This window comes from Cinclus cinclus, chromosome 26 (genome assembly GCF_963662255.1).
Source record: "Cinclus cinclus chromosome 26, bCinCin1.1, whole genome shotgun sequence".
Lineage (NCBI taxonomy): Eukaryota > Metazoa > Chordata > Aves > Passeriformes > Cinclidae > Cinclus > Cinclus cinclus.
Window position 1 is genome coordinate 6,252,628 of NC_085071.1, and position 25,039 is coordinate 6,277,666.

Genomic DNA, 25,039 nt, shown 5'->3' on the forward strand with positions numbered 1-25,039 from the left:
TGCTATTCGTGCCACCGGGAGCCACGTACACGGGGCGGATGGGAGGAACGGATCCCACCGGGGCAAACCGGGGAACAGCTCTGGGCCGGGGAGCGCACTGGAGCTCCTGCCGGGGCCCACGGGACCACCCGAACGCGGCTTCTTCCGCCCGGCCCCTCAGAGCCCTGCGCCCATAGGCTGGACCAGACCCCACCTCCGCACGACAGCCAATCCTCGCGCCCCCATTGGGGCCGCGCTTTGATTGACAGCGCTGCGGATCAATCGGATGCGCCGGGCAGGAAGCGGCCGTGGCGCCCGACCGGGAGCCGGAGCTGGAGGCCGGGCCCGGGCTGGGGTCAGCGGCGGGGCCGGTGAGTGGCGGGGGCCGGGGAGCGGCAGGTGCGGGGCCGGTGCACAGCGGAGGATTCGGTGTGAACAGCCCGCGTCCCGGCCCGGGGCTGTGTGGGCGCTCTGCGCTGCCCGGGCGGGGCTCGCTGTCGATGGGAGGGGGGTTGGCTGCCCCATCCCCTCACAAAGGGGTTCTTTTACCCCCATGCTGGGGCTGCCCGGCAGTTCATGGTGCCCAAGGGAGGCCAAGAGGGACGGGTCCCTCTGCCGCAGGAGGGGAGCAGGGGCAGTGTCCGGGATGCTCAGGCTGCGCCTTCCCGGGCGGGCTGAGCGAGCCCTGCAGGTTCTCAGCCTGCCCCGATCACCTTCACACAGGGCAGGGTGATGGTGCTGCTCCCTGAGCTCTGTGTGCTGCTTTCCAGACGCCTCCAGCGAGTTTGGCTCCGAGGAATCCGGGCTGCAGACTGCTGGCAGGGATTCCCCTGGTTTGACCTCTCTGCTCGCAGCTCGCTGTCATGCCCAGAACGTGAGGATGGGGTGACTCACAGAGCGCTGGTCCCGAACAAACTGGAGCTTCGGGGAGGAGGGAAATGAAAAGCAGGGCTTGGAGAACTTGAGAGCCTTTGTGGTGCTGTTAAATGCCAGCTGAGTGTGTCACCCCTGGGGCGCAGCCAGTTCACAAGAGCTTGTAAAGCAAAGTCTCTGAGTTTCTGTTCAAAGCTTTCCAAGAAGACATTTAAAATCTGCTTTCCTGTTTTATGTGCAGCTGTGAGTTTGATTCCAGGGGTCTATTCTTCACTGCAGGTTTTGGACTACTGATTTATTTGATCTAATTCTTTGCTTTTTATTTCGTGTTTTTCCCCCTTAGATTCACCTTGAAGGAACATAACCCTGCTGCTTCACTGACAGTAAACAGTGGTTCATCCACCCTCCTTTGTGCTTGTGGTGCCTACCCTGAGACAGGCCAGGGGAAGGGAAGCAGCTGGACTTGTCTGTGCTTCCCTGAACTTGCCCAAGGGAACAGGATGGACGGCAGGGAGTGGTACCAGAAGTTGGTTCCAGCAGGGTCCGAGTCTCTTCTTTAAAGAGAACTCCCAGCATCAAGAAGGCTGAAAGAAAAAAAAAAAAAATGGAAGGAGGCAACAGCCCCAGTCTGCAGCTCCAGCAGCTCCCATTGGCCACAGCAGCAGTTTCTGTGCAGCCACACACAGACTCCTTCTCCTACAAGGTCAGCTTCCCACCCCAGCTGGGAAGTTTCCATCTCCACAAGGCCCTGATTATTGGAATGAGCTGATGATGATGCTGCTTTGGGCTTATTTTCTGTAGAAAGGGCTCTGTCTTTGTATTCAGCCATTCCTGGGGTGTCACATCCTGTGCATAGTGAGAGAAAGAGAGAAGTTCTGTGTCTGCGGAGCAGAGGAGCCAGAGGAAGGTGTGGCAGTGGGTGTGTGGGGATGTTTGGGTGCAGTGATTCTGACAGGTGCCTTGTCAGCCTAAGCCATGCAGCAGTAACAGAGCAGAGGTTCTGGTTTGCTTTGTGTATTCAGGTGTTTGAATTTCACAGGCGTGAGCCCACATGAGGCTGTAATTCCTCCTTGTTTTCCAGCTGGGAACAGATAAATTCCCTCTGAATCCCTGATTCTGAAGGAGCTCAGAAAATCTCAGCAAAAAAGGTTTTTTTTTTTTCCCTTTGAGACCACAGTCCCTGGCCCTTGTGGAAGTGCTGTTGAGCTGAAGCCGTCACAGCCCAGAGAACTCTGCACTGTGGTGACAGAGTGACATCCTCCTGCCACCCTCTCTCTCTGTCCTGGGAACCTCTCTCAGGTGTTTTCGAGTGAAGTTGTTTGGGGTAAATCTTATTTTTGTGCATTATGATAAAGAGGTTTTTGTTCTGATGCTAAGAATTTGAAATCTGGAAGTTCTTCTGTGGATGAGAAATTCAAGATTAGTCCATTTATTCATATTCACATCTGAATGTGAGCTGAGTTATCCCAAATCAATGCAAGTAAGGGCTGGGTTGAGGGAACAGTGCTAATGACATTTAATGAGATTTAGGCAGTTTTGGGAGCACACAAATGTTTGGTGGCCTCAGGTTCTTCTCTTCAGTCCTCCACACATCTCCTTTGTGAGTCAGCCTGCTTTACATCCTTTCTTTATTTCAAATTCCATCTTTAGAGCGTGAGAATTGTTGCTGAGCTTCAAGCACCAGTGCAGAAGAGGTTGGGAAGTGTTTTGGAGCTGTCAGCAGTCTGCTGTGACTTTGGGAATAGCTGGTTTTTACAAAAAGCAGACTAAAATCTGTGATAATTGGGCCGCCTCATCACATGGGCTGAATTAGTGACTGAACAAGCAGCTGTCACAAGTGGAGAAAACAGTTGGGAAGCAGAGGTTCCTGATCCATTCTCTGTCAAATTCCAGGACAATAAAATCCTCATAGATGAGCTTTTCAAAGGGAGGAATGAGTGATGGTGTGGGGCTTTTTTTAGCCTTATCTTCCTCCTCTCTGAGGAACTGCAAACTAATTGAAGTCTCTTGGAGAAAGTGGCTGTTGAGTCTTATCTTCCAGCTGAGTTCACAGCCACAGCTCTTATCTGAAGGGCCCCGTGTCACTGGGAAGGGAAGAGGATAAACAGGTTTTACTGACAGGTGGGTGTTGGACTGGATGACCTTTAAAGGTCCCTTCCAACCCAGGCAATTCCATGACTCAGGAGTGGTTCTAAAAGTCTGCTGTCCTCCAGAGTGTGCAAACCCCTCTGAGGTCCTTGGCTAAATGGAATAATTGTGTGTTCCCTTTGTTTTTGCAGGAGAACTTGATTGGAGCCCTTCTGGCTATTTTTGGGCATCTTGTCAGCAGCATTGCCCTCAACCTCCAGGTGAGTTCTCTGTAGCAAATACTCATCCTGCATTGAAATAATCAACCCAACATGACAAAGCTGCTTTGTTCCTGTTTTCTTGCCTAGAAATACAGCCACATCAGGCTGGCAGGCTCCAAAGACCCCCGGGCTTACTTCAGAACCAAGACCTGGTGGAGTGGATTGTTGCTGCTGGTGCTGGGAGAACTGGGAGTGTTTGCCTCCTATGCCTTTGCTCCCCTTTCTCTGATTGTGCCCCTCAGTGCAGTGTCTATTGTGGGTAAGGAGGAAAGAGCCTGAGTGTGTTCCAGTGGGAGATTCCTGAATCCAGAATTCACTTTTTCTTTCTCCTTTTTTCACAGCTAGTGCAATCATAGGAATTATATTTATTAAAGAAAAATGGAAGCCCAAGGAATTTTTGAGTAAGTTCCTCAGTTTCTTTTCATTTTTCCTGTATTTACAATTCATCACACACAGCAAGGCCCCTCAGGAATTATAATTACAGGGATGGCAAAGTCTCATTAGCACCTCTTGGACTAAATATGTCATCTCATTGACTGTTTATTACAAATGGATTTTTTTTTTTCCCCTGGCTTGTGCCAAATCCCCTGAACCTCACAGAATTTAGAAACAGGCTGAAGTTGCAGCACTGATTCTGCAACAGGCATGAGGGAATGAGCTGAATTCCATAAACATGGAGGTGTTTGCAGAAATGGAAAAAGGGCTGTGGGCAGTGACAGGCAGGATCAGCCCCAGACACAGATCTTGGAACTTTATTTATTTAGCAGATGCCACCTGGTACCAACTTTGTGTCAGCTCCCACACCTCCACTGCCCCTGGTGGCTGCAATATTTTGGAGATTGGGCACAAAAGGCAACCAGGAGTCCCCTGGAGGAGCACCCTGATGGTCCTGTGGGATTGATTCATTAATTCCATGCATCCCACTCCCTCATTAACCCTGTCCTCTCCTGTTCTGTGCCTGCCCAAGGGCGCTACGTGCTGTCCTTCGTGGGCTGTGGCCTGGCAGTTGTTGGCACTTACCTGCTGGTGACATTTGGACCCAACAGCCACGAGAAGATGACAGCAGAAAACATCACCAGGCATTTAGTGAGCTGGCCATTCCTGCTCTACATGGTGAGGGGCCACGGAGGGTGGGGTGGTTTTCTCCTTGGGAGTTTCATTTCCAGCATTATTTTTCCTTCTGGTTGCTAACAGTGTTCCCTGTGTACACTCAGGAACCTGGCACAGCTTTTCCAGGTGTCAGAAGCAGGCACAGCTCCTCTTGTTCCTCTGAATTCTGTAGGATTAAATGTCTTTGACTGAAAGTTTACTGGTGCCTGAATTTGGGTTTTTTCCACACTGACCTTCTCTGAACCCAGAAATCTTCTATTTAAAATCCCATGAAATGTGTGTTTTAAGGAAGATAATCTTGGCCATTGCCCCAGGGATCACCTATGGAAGCTCAGAGCAGAAAGCAGACTGAGATCTCTCCTGTGAATATTCAGTCAGGACTATTTCATCAGCTGCTTTACCATAAATCCAACACCAAAAGTGCCCCGTGTTTCCTGTTCTGCAAGAAGCTGCTGAATATCTACTCTAACTGGAATCTAAGATGATGCTGAATTTGGTCTATAATTTTGTGGGATCCCCATTTCCCTTTGATTTTCCCTATTCTAATTTTTGATTGGCTCAGAATCTCATTTACTGCCAGCCCCATGTGCTCTGCATCTCTAATATTCTCATTTCTCTCTTTTGTAGCTTGTGGAGATCATTGCTTTCTGTCTGCTCCTGTATTTTTACAAGGAGAGAAATGCAAACTACATTGTCATTATTCTCCTGCTGGTTGCTTTGCTGGGTAAGTTGATATGGATTTACAAGATCTTTAAACAGTAAATTGAGGCGTGCAGGGGATTATATTGATTCAATTAATGCCATGAAATGCACTAATTTCTTCCAGAAATGTTCCTGAAGCTGATGTTTAGGATCTTTCCAAACAACCTTTGAACAATTAAGGCTTATTCACCATCAGACAAATAATCTGCCAAGCACAGAAAGTGCAGGTTCTTTATTAGAGTTCTTAATTTTAATCTGGGCACACAAAGGGTGGCATTCAGTGGGTGAAAGAGAGGATTTGACCTACAAAAATTGTCTTAGCTCTGTTAAAATTTGCTGTGTGGTTAAAGAAATGAGGAATCCTCTACCACCCCTGATTGTCCCTGTGAGTCCCTGATGATTCTGATATCCCACAGTGGTATCCTGCAGTGACTTTGGATTTACATATTTATTTTTTTTACTAGAAACCATAATCAATTAAACTTTTAAAAGTATGAATAATAGCAAGTCTGCCATGATGAAATCTGTGTCACAGGCCTCAACTTGTGCTGTTTATGTATCTTCAGCTCCTGCAAAAAAAAAAAAAAAAAAAACAGAAACCCCCCTCTTTTTTTGTTTTTTGAGCTGTTTGGGGCTGGATTTCAGTGGTGCCTCAAAGGCTCCATGAATTACAAAGCAACTGCTCTAATTCTGAATGTCCCAACTTTTAGGAAAGGAAAGCTCTTCCTGATTCCTGTTTTGGACACTTCTTTGGCTTTATTAACCAAACCAAATGGAAAGTTCTATCCTCCCATCATCTAATTGCACAACACTGTTTAAACACTGACAAAAGCAGCAAATGCTCCCAGTTCTGGAGACATTGATAGAGAAGGGTTCAGTGATTCCTTGGAGCTTGCAGTGGTGGGTTGGTGGGGAATCAAACAGGCAAAGCTGGGGGTAAACAGCATCCCTTGTTTGGGCCTGGCAGGAGCAGGGTCAGGTTTTTGGGGGTGTTGGGGTTGTTGCTGCAGCTGCCCCAGCTGAGTGTGGTGCCCCCCCAGGTTCCATGACCGTGGTGACAGTGAAGGCTGTGGCTGGGATGGTGCTGGTGTCTATCCAGGGGACCCTGCAGCTGGACTCCCCCATCTTCTACATCATGTTGGTGTGCATGATTGCCACAGCCATCTACCAGGCCACGTAAGGACTCCTCTCTTTGTCTGGAATTGGGTGGGGGGTGGGTCAGGAGCTGCCAAAAATACCTATTAAAATCTAGGAGAATTATCCATTCTTTCCTGTGATCTGTCCCAGGAGCCTGGGTGGTCTTTGCTTTCCACAGTGACACTGCCAAGTGATTTTAATGCCACCATTCAAGTGTTTCCCAAACAGTTTTAGGGCTGAAAGGGTGGACAATCAAATGCAGTATCTGTGCACTGGCTAAAATCAAAGTGCAGGATCAGTGTTGGTAATCTTTCTATTTTTAGGAGTTTTTCCCCCTTTGCACTTGCAATAACATAAAAAGCTGGTAGCAGCAGGGATAAAAAGCTTTCAAAATATGAGGGACACTCTAGCCCTGAGGTTGGGGCAGTAATTTCAGTACAGCCACAATCCTCCCTCTTCTGTCTTTTTTATTCCTTCCAAGGCTTGCTGCTGCTGCTGCTGTACAGTGAGAAAAATAACAAGTTTTCTTAAATTTATGCATCTCTTTTGAAAGGTGTTTCCAAAAAAAGGATCCTTCCCAATCAGCCCCTGTTGCCTGTGATTGTGTTGCAGGTTTTTAGCTCAAGCCTCCCAGCTCTATGACTCAGCTCAGATCTCCAGCATTGGCTACATCTTATCCACCACAGCAGCAATCTCAGCAGGTAACTGCACAAACTTTTCTAAAAAAAAAAAGGGCAAAAGATTTTGGAAAATAATTCTCCTGAAGAAGGTGAATACTCAGCAATATGATTACTTCTATTTTTTCATCTCTCATCTAGCTTTGTTTTTCTTTTTCTTTTTTTTTACTTTCTAAAAATGTGAATTATCCCATTAGGCTGTGTTGAAATTTTCTGTTCAGTGCTGTCATTTTGTTTGAAGTGCAGGGGAATTTATATTTGAGACTATTCTTCATTCAGTATGTGTTTTTAGGTGTGAAGGTAAAATATTTCCTTGTTATTTATTTTTAACTTTATTTTCTTTACATTAAAATTAAAAATGTAAAGAGCAGGAGGCAGAACATGTGTCCTACTGCCACCCAGGACACTTCTAGAAGTTGGAGCTGTTTGTTGTTGTTTGGGGTCAAGAGTTTGCATCTTTTTTAGTTAAATCCAATTTGTTTCATCATTCCAAAATAGTCCCTCTTGTTTATGCTGCACAGGTTCACTTGCATCTCTGTTAGTGACACCAGCAGAACTATTTTGGTAGTGAAAGTTGAAAAGATTTGTCAGCAATTTGTGTTAAAATAGAAATCAGGACGCTTAAGTTCATTAAATAAACAAAGGTGCTGGCTATAAAAATAGAAATCCTGGCTGATGTGGGTTCTGGCTGAAGGTGGAATTGGGAAGATGTAATGAATTATTTCCTTTTTAAGGAGCAACTTTTTACCTGGACTTCATGGGTGAAGATGTTCTCCACATTTGTATGTTTGCACTGGGGTAAGTGCTCCAGGTTTCCTTGACAGAAAACTGTTGCTTAATGTGACTCAAGTTTTAAAAATGCAAATCTGTTTTAAAAATACCTCTCTGTTGGAGGGATAAACTGTGTTGGAGAAGAGAACAGGCTGAAAGCATTTTCTCTGTCAGAGTAGAGTGGCCCTTAGAGCTCTGTGTTGTGTTTGGAAAAATTCATGTGTAATTGTGCACTACCAAGGGTTACAACAATTAATCACTAAATCCTGGGGATCAGCTTGGGAGCTGAGCATATGGCTTGGTTTTCAAGCTGCCTGCTCATGAATCTGCAAGAATTGTCAAACAACTGAAATAAACTCTCTCTGGGAACCTTATTTCAAGTTTTGCACCTTCCCTGAACTGTGTCTGACTTGTGGAGTTTTTAGAGCGTGGAGAAGGCACAATACAGATCTGATCAGTAAAACATTCCCTGTGTAACTCAGTGTTTCGGTGTAATTAGCTTTCCATAATCAGGAGATATTCTTAAATGGCTTTTAGATAAGTACAGAAAAAAAAAAAACCAAACAATTGGGATATGATTGTTCTGAACTGCACCTTGCTCTGTAACAATCCAGATCCATGGATTATTCCCAGTGTTTACTGGGAGCCTTGGAAAGGTCAGGCTAAATCCTGGAATTCCATCAAAGCAAAACCAAATGTTGCTGTGCTTCCTTTCTCCTTCAGTTATCAAGGTTAATTAATTCACTAACATGAAGAGTTCTCCCTGTGTTTGACAGAGGAAAGATGAAGTTGTGCTGTTGCTGGGGGTGTTCCAGTGCTGCTCAAGGGGGCTCAGCTTGGACAGAGCCCATGAATTCTGACTTGGCAGTGCTTGAATTCTGGATGGAATATTCTGTGCTCTCCCTTGCCAGGGATCTCAGTGATCCTTTCTCCTCCCTCAGGTGCCTCATAGCATTCCTGGGAGTCTTCCTGATCACGAGGAACAGGAAGAAGCCTGTCCCCTTTGAGCCCTACATCTCAATGGATGCCATGCCAGGTAACCAAAGTCCAGGGTTTCATCCCTCTCTTCAAGGCCTGGGCTGCACAGGAGGGCTCAGGCTTTGGCTCTGGGCAGGGCTGGGTGGGTCAGGCAGTTGTTACCTGGGAATATGAACTGCTTTTAGCATTTAGCCCAGCTTGGGACTGGGCTCAGTGCAGCAGGAAGAACTGATTTTGGGGGATGGCTCAGAAGTGAGGTAGAGGAGCAGGAATTTCCTTTAGGAAGCACAGCTGAGCTCTGTGGTGAGCTGTATGGAAGATTTGCAGCACTTGATGGATAACTGGGAGCCATCCCTCATTCACTTGGAGCTTCTTTCTCCATCAGCTGCTCCAGTGCTGAGCACAAAGCCATCCTGTCTTCGATTTAACACCCGAGGAGCTGATGAGCCTCAGGGACTCCTCATTTCCTGGCTGAACAGAGAGCAGGAAAAAATGCACTTTTGTCCCTAATGTGTGCCTCTGCTTTTGCAGGCATGCAGAACATGCACGACAAAGGGATTGCAGTGCAGCCTGATCTCAAAGCCTCTTTCTCCTACGGTGCCCTGGAGAACAACGACAGCATGCCAGAAATCTACACTCCAGCCACACTGCCCATCGTGCAGGAGCAGCACGGACCCAAAGGAGTCTCTGTCCCTCCCTACAGGGTGCTGGAGCACAGCAAGAAGGAATGAGTGACTTCAAGGACTGATCAGTCATCAGGAGTTTGACCTTTATTTATTTACCTGTTCAAATAGCAGCAAGCATAAAGCTGACATTGAGAAGAGTTTCAGGCTCTTCCGGAGCTGAACCTTCCAGACTGATTATTAAAATAAATAACGTTTTCTAGTTGGGAAGTTGAAAGCACTTGGCAGGAAGCAGATCCCAGTTGTGCATGGAATTCTGCTGGCTGGGGGTGTGGAATGATGGAATGGGTGCAGCACTGTGGAACTGATGAGAGAGGAGATGCTGTGGAAGAGAAGTGACTGTGCAGTTTTCAGCCCTGCTGGGAGTGGTTTTATCTCCAGACAAGTTCCCAGGAGCTGCTCACAGAGAGTAGGACAGGATTTAATCTTTCATTTACAGGGACTGTGACAGATTTCCAGGAAGGCTCTAAATCCTGGTGTGACCACAGAGCTCCCCTGACACAGCAATAAATGGAATTGTTTTGAAGCACCAACACTGGAACTCGCTGTGTCTTTAGAGCAGCAGAACTGGTGAGAGTGACCACTTTATCCCTTCAAATCACCAATTCTGGGCACTTCTGTTCTAGTGTTGAACATAAGCACTGAGGATGGGGGTTGTTTTTAGAGCACCACTGGATTATATGGCTTAGAACAAAGATGATTTACCAGTTTTCTGATTTCATAGCAGGAGCTTCAAGTTGGATTAAATGGTGCAGAGGGAGCTCTATAAAGGATGAGGATGAGGAGAAGTGAGAACGATGTGACTGCATCTGGTGGGGAATTTCTGTGATTTTGGACAAAATCTGAATTCCTTATCACATTTATTTATTTTCTTTCTGATTGAGGCAGAATTTCCAACGTTATGGTCCCAACTACTTAAAAGATGTTGAAGTTCCTTAGTTCAGAAGCTCAGTTTAGTTGGTGTAAACTGGGGTCCTCCCCCCGCTATTTTTTCCTTTATAAAAAGGAAAAACAATACTTGTCTACTACTGTGGATGGCCTAAGGAAAGAAGTTGCACAGCCCACAGCACTCACTGAGGACTGTGAGGATAATGGAGCTTTGTGTACTTTGATATTTATCTTTCCAGCTTCCAGGAGATGGCCAGGAGCTGATACTGAGGGAGAATGGGGAACTGTCAAGTGAGGAGGACAAAGTTCAACATTCACTGGTTATCCTGGCACTTTGGTAGCACTGGCTGCTCTAAAATTGGGGCATTTTGCTGGGAAATTGAATTTTAAGTCCACTCAGTGTAGCTTGGGCTGTCTGCACAGTGGAGACTCCAGAACCCTGGAACTTTATTTGAAAGGAGTAGTTCTCATGGTTTGTGTATTTTTAAATTATTCCCCTAATACCAAGGAGTTTGGGACTATCTGAGATTTGGAACAGTATTTTTCTGAATTTATTTATTTTTATTTGTTTAATTGCTAGAAACTGCCAACATCTCCCCTGAGCTGTACATGATTATTCCAGGTTCTTGATGTAGTAAATGACAACAGAACTGTTCCTTTGCATGTTTGCTTTGCCAGCTCTGCAGACCGATTCAATCTGGGCATTCTTTGGATGGTTTTGGCATTTTTGTGCATTTTAGAATAATCTTTCCCCTGCACAGGGGAGGTGCCCCTGGGACTGTACCCAGGTTTTTTCACCAGCTGGGCACAATTCAGATCTTATCAGTGCCATCCCCTGCACTGGAACCTGGGGAACCTCGAGAAATAACAGCTTTCCTTTCACCCTCAATACTTTATTTGTGATTAAGCAAGATAAGGATGTTAATGGGCTCCTGCTGCCAGAGCATTCATCTTGCTGGGGTGCAGTGGCACTGATTTACTGCCTTTGGATGTGGTCATCGATTGCTGGTGAATTTATGGGCAGCTTTTGTTCATTAACAATGCAGAATGAAGCAGTGCAGGGAGGCTGAATGGGAAGGGCACAGGAATGCTGCCTTTCCTTATCTCTTCCCATTTCATCTGTTCTGACCTGTTGGTTCTGCACCCACAGAACACGGAGTCTGAAAACAAGCTGTGCTACAGCACACACTTGTTCCATGGCAATATTGTCTGTGGTTAATTAGGTGGTATAGAATAATCAGAAGGGCCTGAATGTTTGGCTGCTGACATGCAGATCAGGATGGTTCTGTGTGTGACCGTGCAGTGGGCCCAGTTCTAGCAGAGTTTAAACCCAGCAGGTGACTGGAGCACAGATTTGGCAGCCATAAAAGCCTGGTTTGAGTTTTCCTGCTCAGCACATCCCTGCCATCCTGAGAGATGGACACAGTGCCAGGGGACAGAGCTGCTCTGGGGTGGCTGTGCTTCCCTTGCAGGCTGCTCTCTGGCCTGGTTCAGGGCTGGTTTTGCTGTAAACTCCCCGATTTTCCTGAGCCTGAGCCCAGTTCCTGCCCTTGCTCCTTGCACAGAGCCCTCGGGTGTCAGCCCTTCTCTGAGTGGAACTGCCCCCAGCCACGAGCTGAGCTTTTGTGTCACTGGGTGGGTTTGGCCCCTTTCTTTGCAAAGATTCTAAAGGCAAGTCTTGCTCCAAAGCTTTACATAACCATGTTTTATTTACACAGTCTCTGGGTGCTCAAATAATTCAACTTAATAATGATGGTTCCCTTTACCTGCAGCCACAGAGAAATCTCCCTTTGTTTGCTTCTGGAAACTTCCTGCCACAGGCCTCCACTGGAGGTGGTGTCTGTTTCTAGAGCACATAAATCACATTTTTTTTTATTATTGTGCCACAGCAGTGGAGCCTGGGGTGATCTTTGGGCCATGGGCCTCAGCTCCATGACTGATGTAGGGGTAGGACTGAGGGGTTGCACCTCACTCCTGTTTGCTGCTGTTCAACACTGGAATCTTAAAATGGGGTTGGTTTTGTTTGTTTGTTTTATTTTATGCACTTCCCTCTTTCTTCTTTTTCTCCCAGTCTTCCAAAAAAAAATGTTATTTTCTGCTCTTTAGCCTAAGAAAAGGCATGAGCAGGGCCCAGGGAAACCAAGTGTCTTGTTTAAACTTGACTGAAGGACTTCTGTGGCTCTTTCTGGCTCTTTCAGGAGTGAATTAAACTCCTCACCTCCCTTCTAGTCCAGAGAAGCTGAAACAGGAAGGGTTTTGCATCCTCACACTGAGCTTTTCACAGAATATTTGTTAGTCTGAGGTGACAATGGCCATGCCTGGAATTGCAGCAAATATTTACAGCTGAACAGCACGGGAAGGTTTAAAGGAGAAGAGCCCTGTGCCACATTGCGGGGTGAAAATGAATTTAAGTGTTGTACAGCACACTCTGATCTGTGAATGTCAGCACTGCAGGGCTCGTGCAGGACCCTGCACATGGCACAGCACCCCCAGATTCCAAATGAGAAGGATTTCTCAGCACCAGGAGCTGTTCCAGCACTCTAGAACAAGGTTCATCCCTTGGCTTCTTTACCCAGTGTGAACTGACATCTCTTACCTCACCCTGTGTGGCTTCTGGATGCACAGAGCACTTAAAAGATCCTCGGTGTGTATTTTATGTGTAACTTAACTCTGTGGAGCACAGCTGAATGTATAAAATGATCTGCCTACGCCATTCTCCTGTTCACCTTAAAATGTGTAAATAAATCAAGCTTTACATTCTTGCACTATAAAGGACAATTGCTTCATTTTTCACAGGCAGTGTTGCATGTCTATTTAATTGTATTTGTCTTTCAGGCGAGACAAATGAAACCAAACTTTGAATAAAAGATTGTGGTACAACCTATGGAATTCTGGCTCGTTCCATCCTCCTGGTAGTGCTTTAATTGACCAAAAATGTCTTGGGAGAACTTAAGACAGGATTAAGTATTGTTAGCAGGATGCTTGTAAATGAAATATAGATTGTTACAGCATTGCTAATGCTCCCAGTTTCACAGGAGTCTCCACATAGCTGGGGTCAACTGTAGGAGTCATGCAATTCACTTTGAAAACTTGTTTTTACTGGGCTTCAAAAATATTAGCATTCAATATTTTGGAGAAGAGCTTGAAATTGTGATCCAAGGAAGGGGGAGGGATACAAACCCATCACGACTGTATTTTTGGTGTCCTGACTAGTGATGTTTTTTACTAAAATTGAGCTTCTTTGAGACATCCAAACCCTCTGATAAGAGCTGGGAATGCTCTGCTGTGGGAGGTGTTATCCCTGAGCCACAGGGCACTGTGTCTGGGATACAGGACTGCAGTAAGAGACAGAAAAGTGGCAATTTAGCTTAATCGACTGCTTGCCAACCTAATTAACACTTAGCAGATGGGTTTACAGTCCATGGGGAGAAGCAGAGGGTAACCCTCAGGATACTTTTAATTAAAAGTATCTCTTGGGGTCCCAAACCACAAAGGGAGAAAAGACAAACAGCCCAAGGGCAGCCTCGGTGTTGGAGCTGCACTTCAGTGAATCCCTAGATTTTGATCGCCAGCCTTTGTGATAAATGTGGTAGTAGTTTGTTAACATCCACCATTCAAGGGTTTGTGGGCTGTATTACAAGTGTTTAAGTGCAGATACAAAAAAGTGCCATTGATGTCAGAAGTGTTACAGCAGTGCTACAACCGAGGTGTTATTGCAGAAGACAGAGTATTTTAAATGCCCCTGAAGCGGACACAAATGTTGGAGTTAGTGGTATTAAAGCAGAATATATTGCTGGCCAGGAAGGAAAATGTGATATTGAATCGATAAAGCAAGAGACTGCAGCAAGGGAGGGCTGAGGATGGAGAGTAATTCATTAACCACCTGATTTTGCACTGCATCTACGCCACAGACTCCCTCTTACCGGGACAGAGGAGACTGATCTTACCTTTCTAAAGTGAGATCTGCTGGGCTTTTTTCTTACAAGGGAAAGATAGACAAATCACCTGGTAGAGAAGCCCAGTTCAACATCTCTCTCTGTTTCTGAAATTTAAAAGAAAATATTTCAGCCACAGAATGTCACTACTTATATCACAAACCCACGCTGACTTCTGTCTTTCCAAGTGAGGCGAAAGCTGTTGGACTCAATATTTGTGTCACCGAAATTCAATAGTTTTGTATGGCTTTTTTTGGGGTTTTTTTTTTTTTTTTTTTTTTTTTTTTTTTTTTTTTTTGTGAAAAACCAAAGATAGGATGTAGGTTTGTGCTTTCTTTAGAGGTAAATGTGCACAGGTACTGATGGATCCTCCAGCTCAGATGATGGCTGTCTGAAGTCATCTCATGGCTGGATTAAGCTGTGATTTACTCCGAGGACACAAACTGTCACTGTTCCCAGCTGGCAGCTGGCCGAGGCTGATGGCAGAGCCATCCCGATTAATGCCAGCGCAGGAATCACGGAATCCCAGACTCGTTTGGGTGGGAAGGGACCTCAAATCCCACCCAGTGCCAGCCCTGCCATGGCAGGGACACCTCCCGCTGCCCCAAGCTGCTCCGGCCCCAATGTCCGACCTGGAACTGGGCACTGCCAGGGATGCAGGGGCAGCCACAGCTGCTCTGGGCAGCTCCTTCCTCCACAGCAGCCGCCAACCCCTCGTCCCGAAGCTGCTCCGAGGGAGATTTGCAGCATTTTAAAATAAATTCTCACGGCTCTAAGCTCAGCCGTTCCCACAGGGACCCTGCGGCTCCCGCCGCCTCTCCAGGGCTGGATCAGTGCCATACAAACACCGCCCCGATCGCTTTTGGGGCGCCTGAAAAGCCCCGGAGGAGGAGGCGGCGGCGCCGGGACCTGGCGGCCCCTCAGCGGGGCCAGGGCATGCGCAGAGCCCCGGCCTTTCTCCCTCCCCGCTCCGTCTCCCTCCCTCCCTCCGTCCTTCCATCCCTCCATCCCTCCATCCGGGTCACGGACCCCCCTCACACGCTCCCTCAGCTCCCGTGAGGGGGGCGGACGCGCGCGCAGCCGCGTTCCCGCCGCCGCCCCGCCCCGGGACCCGCGGGCGCCGCGCGCTCCCGCCGCCCCTCACGGACGCCGCGCGCTCCCGCCGCCCCTCACGGACGCCGCGCGCTCCCGCCGCCCCTCAGGCAGAGCCGTCCGCAGGTGAGCTGAGACGCGGCTCCGCCGGAGCCGCCCCCGGGCCGGGCCGTGGGTGCGGGTGGGGAAGTTGTTTTCGTCCCCGCAAGCGTTTGGGGTTTTGAATTAAAGAATATCATCCGCAGCCAAGACTCCGGCCCCCGCCCCGGGTTTGTCCCGCAGCGGTGAGCCAGGGCAGCTCCGTGGGGTCTGCGGGAACAGCCCCAGGGTTTGGAATGGTGAAGTTATTTGGGTGAGAAGGTTTAAATCCCACGCGGTGCCACCCCTGCCACGGCAGGGACACCTCCCTCTGTCCCGGGCTGCTCCAGCCCCGGTGTCCAGCCTGGCCTTGGGCACTGCCAGGGATCCAGGGGCAGCCCCAGCTTCCATGGGCACCCTGTGCCAGGGCCTGCCCTCCCTGCCGGGGAGGATTCCAGTCCTGTTTGCTCCCTATCGGAGCGGATTGAACTGTTCCTGTGGAAATTGCCAGTCCTGACATTCCTTGGGCAGTGGGATGAGACTGTGAACGAGCTGCCAAGGAAAACTCCCCGGTGCTGCCTGTGCTGGTGAAGAGCTACAGCTGCCCGTGGCAGAAGCTGCTTTGCTTTAATTTCAGATAATGTTTAGCCTTCTGTGAAGTTGGGGAATTTGTTTATAAGCGTTTCCCTGTCAGCTGGTATTTGAATGATGTGCAGGTGTTAATGCTCAGAAGAAAGGACTTAGTGAAAGGTCTGATCCCAGTGGCTTTAATTCTTGGGATCCTTTATTTGTGCTGTTTAATCTGAAATCTGTGAGGAAGAGAGTGATTAATAGTTTGCTAATGAGTATTGCAATGAAATCACTTACTAATTTTATTGCTGTTAATACTATGATAAGTATAAGCTGATGGTAATAAATAACTTAGATTTGTATATCTCCATTCATATCAGACAATTTATAAATAGGGATGTCTCACCATTCCAAGGAGGTAAGTGAAGAAATTCCCTTTTTCCTGAAGCAGAGCAGTTTGACTGTTGCACTGATAATGACATTCCTGTACCTGACAAGTTTGGATTTTCTGGTTTGTTTTTTTTGATTTTGATGCTTTCTAATAATTGCATAATAAATAGTTCTACCCAATCTGTTCAAATAACACTTTTCACAACACTGTTTATCACTGTACTTCTTAATTAATATTCATACATGAGTCTTGCCTGCCTCACCCTGATGTCAGGGGGCTGCTGGAGATTTTTGCTTTGCTCAGTAATCAGATGTTTTGAATTGATTGGAGTGAATAATGAAAAATTAGTTATCTGAGGGAAAAAAAATAGAACTAACCCCATAGGCTTATGATTTCAAAGAACTGAACTATGATGAAATCTTAATTTAAAAAAGAAAGAAATACCAGAAATTTTCAGTAGCTTCTGTAGCCCAGTGCTCTCTGCAGAAGCACTCTGTGCTTAGCTGTCACACTGGGGTTTGGTTTAATGTCGTTGCTGCCCTCACTTTGTTCTGCAGTGAGGCTCAGACAGCCTCACCTTGACCAGATCTGGAGTTGCTCTGTGAGTTCCTCACTCCATGTTTGAGTCACCATTCATTCAGAATTTGAGTTTACTTTCCAAACCCCTTTTCTTTTTTTCCTGCCAGTGTTGCTGTCTCCTTGCTGGGGGTCTCCCTGTTTTTGGGCTGTCAGAAGAGCAGCTGTTGGGAGCAGTGTTTGTGGGCTGGGTGCTTTGATCCCTCGGGAATGCTCAGGAATGTGGGATCCAACCCAGGCCAGGCTGGAATGTTGCTCTCAGTCCACCAGGGCTTGGCTGGGTGTGGGTGTCTGTCCTGGTGGTGTTTGGATGAGCTCAGATCTCCTCAGACCCAGATGGTGCCTTTTGTTTTTACCATTTTGACAAATTTGTGTTCCTCTTCTCTTCCCTCCTTGCATGAATCAGCAAGCACAAGAACTGAGGTTTCCACCAGCTGCCTGTTTTCCCAAATTTCCATCCTCCCTGCTGTGCTGGGCAGCAGAACTGAGATCTCCAGGTGTGTGCATGGGTTTGGGATGGCGTGACTGGGGCAGTCCCTGCCATTAACCCAGTTAATCCCCCCCTCATTAGGCAAGTCTTCAAATGAGATCCTTGCTAATGAAACATTATACATTTACTACCCTTTTTTAATGTGTCACAAATCATCACTCTTTCCAAACTCAGATCTGGTGCAGTTACCTGTTTTTCTCTCAGCACACAGCAGTGTGATAACCTCAGGAGTTTTACAAGGATGGGTGGCAGAAGGTCCACTCCTGTAAAATCTTTTCTGTTGTATAAAAAATACTCTCCTGTGTGATGTTTTTTTATTTAGTTTCTTGCTTCTTTGCATTTTTTGTCTTCTTTGATATGTCTGCTCATGTCTGTAGGTATTCTCACCTGTAGGAAAGGTGCAGAAGGACATTTCCTTACATCAGGAGATTTTAGATTTTGGTTGGCTTGCAGAGGCTTTGGAGAGATGACTGAACTTTGTCCATGTCCTCTCATTGATGAAATAAAGTTATTTTTTCAGATACCAGAGGACTGCTCTGATTAGCCAGGAAATGGTTTTAATTATTAAACAAGAAATTGTTGCTCACAGTAAAGTGTGTCATGGAGAGAAGCTTCTAGAACAGTGCTGTCATTTTGGATTCCTGTCAGAGTAAAGGGAGGAGAAATTGCAGTTTCTTCACGGGGTGACTTTGTCTTCCTCTTGATGGAACAGTAGAGTCCTCCCTCCATCCTCAGCAGGGGAAACGTGGTGCTGCTGATCTGTGGGGGACAGAACAAATCCCGTGTTGATTCCTGTTCTTCCTGGTGAAATGATTTGCCTGTAGCAGTGGGAGCAGGAAGATGTGATGTCCTCACGTTTGGTTTTGGGTTTTTGGCTGGCAGGGCCCTGCTGGACGCTGGCACCTGAGCAGGAGCTGCTGGGGGGGAAGGATGCTCAGGGATTCCATCAAGTCCTGGACTGACAGCCAGTCAGACCTGTACTGCAGCGACCAGGAGGAGGAGGAGCAGATGATCTTTGGAGAAAATGAAGAGGATTTGGAAGAGATGATGGATTTAAGTGACCTGCCTACCTCACTCTTTGCTTGCAGTGTTCACGAGGCCGTGTTCGAGGTACAGGAGGAGAAGGTAAGGGAGGAGTGTGAGGTGTTCTCAGTGTTCCACTGAACGTTTTTGTCTGGATTTTCAGTGTATTAATGCACATTATAATTGAGGGAAAAACCCAACTCCGGGTATTTCCTGGTAAGCTCAGAGCAGTTACCCAAGGCAGATAATACCACACTTTTCTGGCCTTGGAAACTGTTAACAGGGAATGATGCTGCTCCTATGGAAAGCTCTTCTGATTATTATTTTTTTCCTCTTTGTCCTTACATCATGATACAAAATTCAAAGGCAGATTTAAATAAAATCTGAAATATAAAAAAACCCCAATTATTAAATTGATAAAAAAATAAATCTGCCAATGTAAATGTTTTATTTCAAGGCAAGGATTTTATTAAAAGAGAGATACAAATTTGCAGGATGTGTGCTCTGACTTGAACACCTTGAGAGTGGCTAATGAAGAGCTTGTAATAAAGTAAATTTTATCTGCCCTGTTAGCATTTTATCCAGTCAAATCTTAATTCCCTTTGCTTCCAAGAGCATCAGGAATAACGAGTTCCATTACATGAAAGAATTCCCACATTGTCCTTGCATCCCTGGTGTGTCCAGGGAGATGTGGCAGCCTTTTGGTTTTAACTCATTAAAGAATTTGGCCTTTCACATTGCACCTGAAAGTGTTTTATCCAGTTTAGTTCAAAGAGCAGAAGGTGAGAAATGCAGACAGGGTAAAAGTACATCTTGTTTCATTCTCAGATATTCCCTTTGTGAGGGCAATGGCAGGACTGAACATCCTCACCCTTCTCAGCTGCAGGGTTGAGGCACTCAACTGCAGCTCTGTGTTTGTCAGGTACAAAATTTGGCCTTTGCGCAGAGGTTTTGTGGTTTAATAAAGACCCTGATGTTGTGTGGGTTGGAGAAAATGGGGCAAAAAGCATTATTTGTGTTAAAGCCAACATGGGCATCATCTGAAGAGCTTCTTCAGTGCTGTTTCAACTGAGCCTGTCATTGTTTTTATAATGAGGAAAGGCATTACCAGGATTTCTGGGAGAGATTAGAGTCAGGCAAATTAACTGTGGTCCCTGGAAGGAGTTTTTCATTGAGGATTCCTCTTCTGCCTATTGGCTTATGTAGATCTCTGAATAACAGAATATTATCAAAACTTAGTAAATAAAACTGCAGAGATATTTCTTGCAGACTTCTCATCCAGGGATTTAAATCTGACTTTTTACAGTGGATGAAAATGCATGCCAGGAGATTTCCTGCTGCATTTGCACATGGGGAAAAAAAATTGTAAATGAGGTCTCTTATGGATCAGAGAGCTGGTAAATTAATTTAATTTCATAATTGAAAAATATTAATTGGATTTCAGAACCATTAAATTGATTTTCATGACGATGCAATTACCAGTCTTTAAAGAACCTGAGGATGAGATTTAATGTTCAATAAACCATAGATATTTTTTTCATTTTTTTTGGTTTTGTATTTACTGTGGAAGGGACAAAAATCTTGTATTAATTATCTCACTCATGCTGATAATTTTGACATTTTCCTTACATAATCAATACTTTGGTTTATCTGATGCAGAAATTACTGATTTGCAGAGTATTTTTGTAGATCCTTGATGAAAATTGTGTGCAAGTACCAGTATTTTTGGAGACCTGCACCTCTGAGCAGCTCTCACTAGGTGGCACTTTGTGTACGCAGAGTTTTCGGGCTCATTCACATCGGTTTGCTCTCGGAATTCAGATGTACCCAGTGAGCCAAAGCTGTGCTGCCCTGAGTGTGGATTTACAAGCAGGGAGGGAGGTGTGGAATGTGCAGGCCGAGGTGATTCAGGAAATGGATGCGATTTGGGAGAGCAGAGTAAAGGAAATGATCTTTTCACATTTAGCATCTGGAGGATGTTTGTGCTTGTCTCCAGGAAAGGTTTGAAGCACTTTTCACAGTCTATGATGAGCAGGTGACGTTCCAGCTGTTCAAAAGCTTCAGGAGGGTGAGGATAAACTTCAGCAACCCCGAGGCAGCAGCACGAGCTCGGATAGAGCTGCACGAGACCGAGTTCAGTGGGAAGAAGCTGAAGCTTTACTTTGCACAGGTACAGTGGGACAGGGAGATCTTGTACCTCTGTCCTTCTTTCTTTATTCCTCCTTTGCCCATGAGCTTCATGTGGGGTAAATGTCTGAAATCACCTCTACACCGAGCTGTGCCAAAATTTTAGGGCACAGTTATGGTTTTCATCTCGAGCCGAGATTGGTTGGGACAGTCTCTGTGCAGTGACCAAAGCACCTTCTCCCAGACACACAGAGGGGCTGAAACAAAAGAGGTGGATCCCCAATTCTCTAAGAGGTGTTTTGTCCCTGTTGCACTGGCACAGGTCCCACAGCAGCCCCTGCACAGGTTCTAAGCTGCAGCAGTTCCCTGAGGTGCTGTACCAAGAGCTGAATTTGTTTTTTTTTTTTTTTTTTTTAAAGTTAGGCTGAATTAAGTGCAGGGCGTGGATGTGCATTAGTGGGGAAATAAAGCTAATAAAAGGGGAATTAATATTTGTGCTGGCTGTCTCCTGGCTTTGCCTGCAGGTGCAGGTGTCCAGTGAAATTGGGGACAAGTCCTACCTCCTTCCTCCACAACCTGTGAAGCAGTTCCTGATTTCCCCCCCTGCCTCTCCCCCAGTGGGGTGGAAGCAGAGTGAAGATGCAACTCCCCTGATCAATTATGACCTGCTCTGTGCTGTCTCCAAGCTGGGGCCAGGTAGGGATTTTCACCTGCTTTTGTTTTTGTACTTCCCTTCAAAAGTGGTTATTGAGGGAGTTGACCTACTTGTCCTTTTCTGTGAGAATAAACTGAGTCTCTTTTATGTGATGTTTCTTACTTGAATTAAATGCTTCCTTTCTTTACTTAATTATTTAATTGATTGAAAGTGTAGCACAGGACTGGACTGTGAGGGAGTGGCTCCATCACACCCATATACTGAATTTCGTCAGAGCCTCGGGATTAAGGAACAAACAATCAGAGAAATGAGAAGTTCAGTCTCTTGCAGATGAGCAGCTCTGGCTGTTGAGGATGTCTGGATACCAATATGGAATTTTTGGGTTTAATCATCAACTTCTCTCTAAGCCTTCCTGGGAAATGTGGTGTTTGCTTTCTGTAAAAAGCAGGAAATGGGGAGGCTTGATGTGCTCAAATGCTTTTGTAGCTTTTAATTTACAAATGTCACAGAAATATACAGCACAGATGATGTCACTTAGAAATGTGTTTGCTGCTTGTGTTCTGATGTATTCCTGGGAGCTTTTTACATCCCTCCCTTCCTCTAAACGTCAATTAAATGATTGATTGTATTCAGAGTGTGCTCTAACTGCTACAGGGACTGTTTTAGGGCATTTCAGAGGTTTGGTGAAGAGTGAGGTTGAGCACAATACAGATGGGATGGGAATTAATAATTATTTGCTTGTGTTGTTGAAGTTATGAAGGGTTTTTTGAGCTAAATGCTTTTCCTCAGGGGTGTTTTTAACGTGCCTTTTGTTGGCTGCTCTCAGGGGAGAAGTACGAGCTGCACGCAGGGACAGACTGCACTCCCAGCGTGGTTGTGCACGTGTGTGAGAGTGAGACGGAGGAGGAGGAGGAGATCAAGAACCCCAGACGGAAGATCCTCCAGACGCGGCGCCCAGACCCGCCCCCAACCATCCTGAGTGACTCCAAAGCCTTCGAGTGTGCCCTGGAGGTGGGAGGGACAATGCCCTGTTAGAGCTGAGCTGCTCCACGTGGTACCGACACCAGGCACCCGGCCAGTCCATGTGTTGCTGTCTGTGCTGCTGCTCTAGGTCACAACAGATCTGACTTGTAGTTGTCTCTCATGTTCAAGATTTTGGATGCCAATGCTCTGAAAAGCACTTTAATTTTAGGGACTAGTCCCCACCGCTCCCCCGAGTGTAGCAAATCCACCTGACTTGAAATAGTGACAATTAGGGAGTCTGGCTGTGTTTTGGTTTTTTAAGGTGTCGCCCTTTGCTCTCTGTTATACAGTGTGGTGTTCCCCGTGCTGAAATAATCTCCTCCTGTCACGAGTGGGTTCCAGCAAGTTCCTTGTACAGCAGCTCAAAGCTGAGGTGTCCAACAGCTTCCAGTTAATGTAGTGTTAAACACAAGTGAAATGCACTGTCTGTGCTCAGATTCCTTGCCAGCTGAGGTGAGGGTTAACCTTTGCTTCTCTCAGAAATCCCAGGTGTGTGTTTGTAGTCTGACAGGAGGCACAAATACACAGAGGAGCTGAATCAGGGGGGTTGGGACTGCAGGGAGAACACCAGAGGAAGAACCCGAGAGTCTATCACCAACACTCCTGCTCTGCTGTCTGTGGTGGTGCACTGGCACCTAATTAGGAGTTAATTACAGTGATGGAGTGAAACACGGATCCAGCTGTTGAGTGGGTTGTGTCTGATCCTCTCTGACAATCTGGGGATGTTTATTCCTCTCCAGTCCTTGGGACAGCCTCCACATCTGAATAAATCCAGTGACTGTTAGGTCCTGACAGGAGCTAAAACATCCAAGGGTTAATTGTTAACTTCTCCAGTCTGTTTTGTATTTTCAAAGACAATCAGTTGCCTGGCTTAGCCAGTTTTTATGCAGTTTTAGCCCTTGTTTACTGTTTTTCTTGAGGACTTGTTCTGTGTGGCCTCCTGTGTGTGTGACAGAGCACCTGCTGCTTCTGAGACCAGGATGCATCTTTTAGAATACAGATCTTTGATTTTGTGATCTTGTGTTAAGTGTTTTAGTAGGAGGAAAACGCCTTGGTATAACAACACCTGCTCCTGTGCTTTTATGCTATTTTATAGCCAAACTTTTTTAGTCTAGACAGATTCTTTTTTTCTATTTAAAAAGATAAAATGATTTGTGAACAAACCAGGCTGCTGATGTTCCTGTGTAGATTCATTCTGAAATTCAGATTTTTCAGGTTCATTTCAGTGTGTTTCAGTTGTACCTGATGTGCTTCTTGAACTTCCACAAGTGTTCTCACCTGACTGACAGCAGGGGGATAAGGAATGGGCAGGGATTCTCATGGATGTGGAGGTTTTCAACTCCATGTTGTGCCTGCTCAGGATCCCTCCTGCCACCAGCTTCAAATGGGGATCCTGCAGGCAGATCCTTGCTCCAGAGGCAGGAATAGGACAGTAAAAAGGCAGGGAAATGGGGTTTGTCCATCTATCACAGGTGTAGTATTTATGTATCTCTTCAGGTATTAAAATCACTCCAAGCCCAGCTTCACTGTCTCACTGTTCCATGGAATTAAAAGCCCAACAAAAACCTGTGTTATCCAGCAGGCTTGTGGATGTTTGAAATTCCAGAAGTCCAGGTTGGATTCTCTGTGGTGTTTCTATTTTGTAAATTATTTCTTTTCTACCCCAGTGTAGAAGTTGCTGTAAGTAGGAGTAAGTGGAAAACCTCCAGAAACAGTTTTATAAGGAGAATCAAGCGTGATGTTGATGTATAAATGTGTAAAATGTGGAACAACATTCCAGCACTTTCCATTGTGTAAAGACACTTCAAATAAAACAATGCAGTGCCATTCACACTTGGGATTTGAACTGTGTTCCATGCTGGACCAGGTGGATATTGAGATTTTGAATGGTGGTGTGTGCTTGAATGTTCTTATGGGCAGATGGGATGGGGACTCCGTGAGCCTCAGAGCTGGGGGTACCAGGAACCACAGGAGGGATTTGGGATCCTTGCAGGGACCACTCTGGGTGGGAAGGAGGAGCCAAACAGAGGCTTCAAAGCTTTAATGAAGCAGCTGTTGACTGTCAGAAGTGATTCTGCTCCACTGCAGGATGACAGCCTGCCTTGGCAACTGAGGCTGGAGTTTGCTGCATTCCCTCCACACCATGATTCAGTGCCCTCACCAGAACCCTTTTCTCCTAATCACTGACCTGCTAGGAAGATCTGGTTTTAGCAGCAAGCTTGCACAGAGACACCAACTGAGCCCTTTCTGAGCTTGCACTTTGTATAAATAAATACCCTAAATTCCTTTAAAATGTTCTCCTTGAGCAGCAGCTGAAACATGTGATGTTTCTTTGTGTTCTGGAGTTATGGGAGTACTTTGGTTTTATAATAACTGAGAACCTGTGATTGCAGCTCCTCATTCTGCCTTGTCACAGAACTGCTTCCCCTGGAATGACCCTGTGCATAAAATTCCAATTGCTTCATTTATTCCCTGACAGGTTTAATTCCCATTTTTGTCTGGGTTTGGATTAGGGATATTTTTGAGCCCAGAACAGAAGGCTGGTTTGTGAATCTTACTGGGTTTTGTCTATTTGCTCCACTCTCAGTGTAAAACTTGCTAGGAGAGATTCCTGGTGAGGAAAGAGACCCCAGCCAGGCTTCATCTCCTTGGAGAAAATGCAGAGCAAGATAAAAGACTTCTCCTCCTGCAGGTATTGATCCTGAGAGTGAGTGAGTGGGACACAGGGCTCTCCCTGCCATCACTCATAGCTCCAGGGAAGGTTCACAGGGTCTGATTTCTCCATAAAACAAGAGCAGGGCCTAGAAAGTAGAAAACACCTTATTTTAGATGTTACCTAATGTGTTAAAATCCTGCTCTGAACCAGGTCTCTGTACTCTAATACTTTGGCATGCTCAGGCTTGTAGAGAGAATGTCTGATTCCCCCAGTGAAG

At 46.1% G+C, this 25,039-nt stretch overlaps 2 protein-coding genes across 3 annotated transcripts; both read left to right on the forward strand.

Annotated features, from left to right (window-relative positions):
* The first annotated feature begins 275 nt into the window (after positions 1-275).
* NIPAL3 (NIPA like domain containing 3) lies at positions 276-13,015 on the forward strand. Its single transcript, XM_062509028.1, has 12 exons — positions 276-350; positions 1,196-1,555; positions 3,132-3,200; positions 3,288-3,459; positions 3,542-3,601; positions 4,168-4,313; positions 4,938-5,034; positions 6,053-6,188; positions 6,762-6,850; positions 7,561-7,624; positions 8,539-8,633; positions 9,107-13,015. The coding sequence occupies exons 2-12, from the start codon at positions 1,457-1,459 to the stop codon at positions 9,304-9,306; spliced, it is 1,227 nt and encodes a 408-aa protein (XP_062365012.1). The 5' UTR covers positions 276-350; positions 1,196-1,456; the 3' UTR covers positions 9,307-13,015.
* A 5,193-nt stretch (positions 13,016-18,208) lies between these two features.
* Positions 18,209-22,118, forward strand: RCAN3 (RCAN family member 3). Of its 2 annotated transcripts, none has more exons than XM_062509013.1 (4): positions 18,209-18,403; positions 20,298-20,471; positions 20,953-21,124; positions 21,910-22,118. In XM_062509013.1, the coding sequence occupies exons 1-4, from the start codon at positions 18,209-18,211 to the stop codon at positions 22,116-22,118; spliced, it is 750 nt and encodes a 249-aa protein (XP_062364997.1). The 2 variants fall into 2 exon arrangements, with proteins under 2 accessions (XP_062364997.1, XP_062364998.1); XM_062509014.1 differs by having other exon boundaries at positions 20,959-21,124.
* The last annotated feature ends 2,921 nt before the right edge of the window (positions 22,119-25,039 follow it).

What these genes read in the sequence shown, in the direction of transcription:
- RCAN3 (XM_062509013.1), top strand. Translation starts at nt 18,209, where the DNA reads ATGCTCAGGGATTCCATCAAGTCCTGGACTGACAGCCAGTCAGACCTG. An exon ending in TCGAGGTACAGGAGGAGAAG is followed by an intron (nt 18,404 to 20,297) that starts GTAAGGGAGGAG and finishes GCTTGTCTCCAG; the next exon opens with GAAAGGTTTGAAGCACTTTT. An exon ending in TGTCTCCAAGCTGGGGCCAG is followed by an intron (nt 21,125 to 21,909) that starts GTAGGGATTTTC and finishes GGCTGCTCTCAG; the next exon opens with GGGAGAAGTACGAGCTGCAC.
- NIPAL3 (XM_062509028.1), top strand. Translation starts at nt 1,457, where the DNA reads ATGGAAGGAGGCAACAGCCCCAGTCTGCAGCTCCAGCAGCTCCCATTG. An exon ending in CAGACTCCTTCTCCTACAAG is followed by an intron (nt 1,556 to 3,131) that starts GTCAGCTTCCCA and finishes TTGTTTTTGCAG; the next exon opens with GAGAACTTGATTGGAGCCCT. An exon ending in CCTGCTGGTTGCTTTGCTGG is followed by an intron (nt 5,035 to 6,052) that starts GTAAGTTGATAT and finishes GTGCCCCCCCAG; the next exon opens with GTTCCATGACCGTGGTGACA.